Here is a 1,212-nt window from a genome sequence, read left to right on the forward strand (position 1 = left end):
CGTTATTTAGCGGTACGAAAACCACTGCGTTATGAAACGGTACAAACTAAAACTCGGTAAGTTTATAATGTATAATTTCTATATAGATTTATTTGCACTAATTTAGTATTTATTTCTCTGTGTTTTAATAGCTGTCAATGTTGGATGGCATTTACTTGGATCTCGGCAGCATTATTATGCTGCCCTCCGATTTTGGGTTATACTAAGCCCATAGAAAATAATGTCACTCATATATGTATGCTGGATTGGGGTTCTATGGCTGCGTACAGTACTACATTAGCAATTTTAGTTTTAGGTCCTAGCGTTATATCGATAGTACATAATTATTCTTATATTTTCTTTATGATGCGAAGATTGAAATCGGGCGAACCTATACACGATAAAGAATATGCAACTGCATTAGCTGAAAATTTAGCGAATCCTAGTCATATGATGTCATTCGCATTAGTGTTTGCATTCTGGATGTCATGGTTACCTTGGATCTGTTTGCGTTTATACGAACATATAATAGGTGAAGTTATCCAAAGTACTCTCATTAATTTTGGTGTCGTCTGGATTGGTGTCTTAAATTCATTTTGGAAAATTATAATTATGACGAGTATGTCACCACAATTTCGTATTGCACTCAGAGTATTTTGTTTAACCATTTGTTGTAAGACTAAGGGCCGTTTGCAAGCAGAACTAATCGGGTTGGACCCAGATGACTAGAGTCGTTAGATTTTCGTACAAATTGGTCACTTCAAAATTGTTTGTTATTTGTTAATTTTAATTTTAACGAATCACAAAAAAATCGTTTTTCATTTTTGTTTTTAATTATAACCTTTCCTTGTCTTGATTGTATCAAAATTTAGTAGATATTACATAAAATTGGTTGTAAATGCTATGAATGCAAAAAAAAAAATTATGTAAAAAATCTGTTTGTCGTTTGAAAATGTGTAAAATTTTATGTGTTGCATATTTTACAGATGTTTTCTAAAAAAAAAGTAAACAGTCTTGAGAACGATGATGATAAAATTATGAAGAGTAAAAACAATTTTTTTAAGCGTAAACAATTTTGAAAATTTCCAAAGACAAAAATGTCCAAAGATTTTTATTATGAGCTTATATTTGGGGAAAATAACATTAGTTTAGTTAAATGTATAAAATTGTTAAATAATTTTATTTTATAAAGCCTAGTACAAAATTTAGAGACTTTGGACGATAGAAACTAAA

General features: G+C 30.0%; 1 protein-coding gene across 1 annotated transcript; it reads left to right on the forward strand.

The window, feature by feature from the left end:
• Positions 1-6: 6 nt before the first annotated feature.
• On the forward strand, positions 7-859 carry LOC119668436 (the record flags this gene model as incomplete). Its single annotated transcript, XM_038077934.1, has 2 exons — positions 7-56; positions 132-859. Coding segments are annotated over 2 exons (627 nt in total), but the record flags the coding sequence as incomplete, so codon positions are not given.
• Positions 860-1,212: the final 353 nt, after the last annotated feature.

The sequence above is a fragment of the Teleopsis dalmanni genome, chromosome 1 (assembly GCF_002237135.1).
Source record: "Teleopsis dalmanni isolate 2A chromosome 1, ASM223713v2, whole genome shotgun sequence".
NCBI classification, from domain to species: domain Eukaryota; kingdom Metazoa; phylum Arthropoda; class Insecta; order Diptera; family Diopsidae; genus Teleopsis; species Teleopsis dalmanni.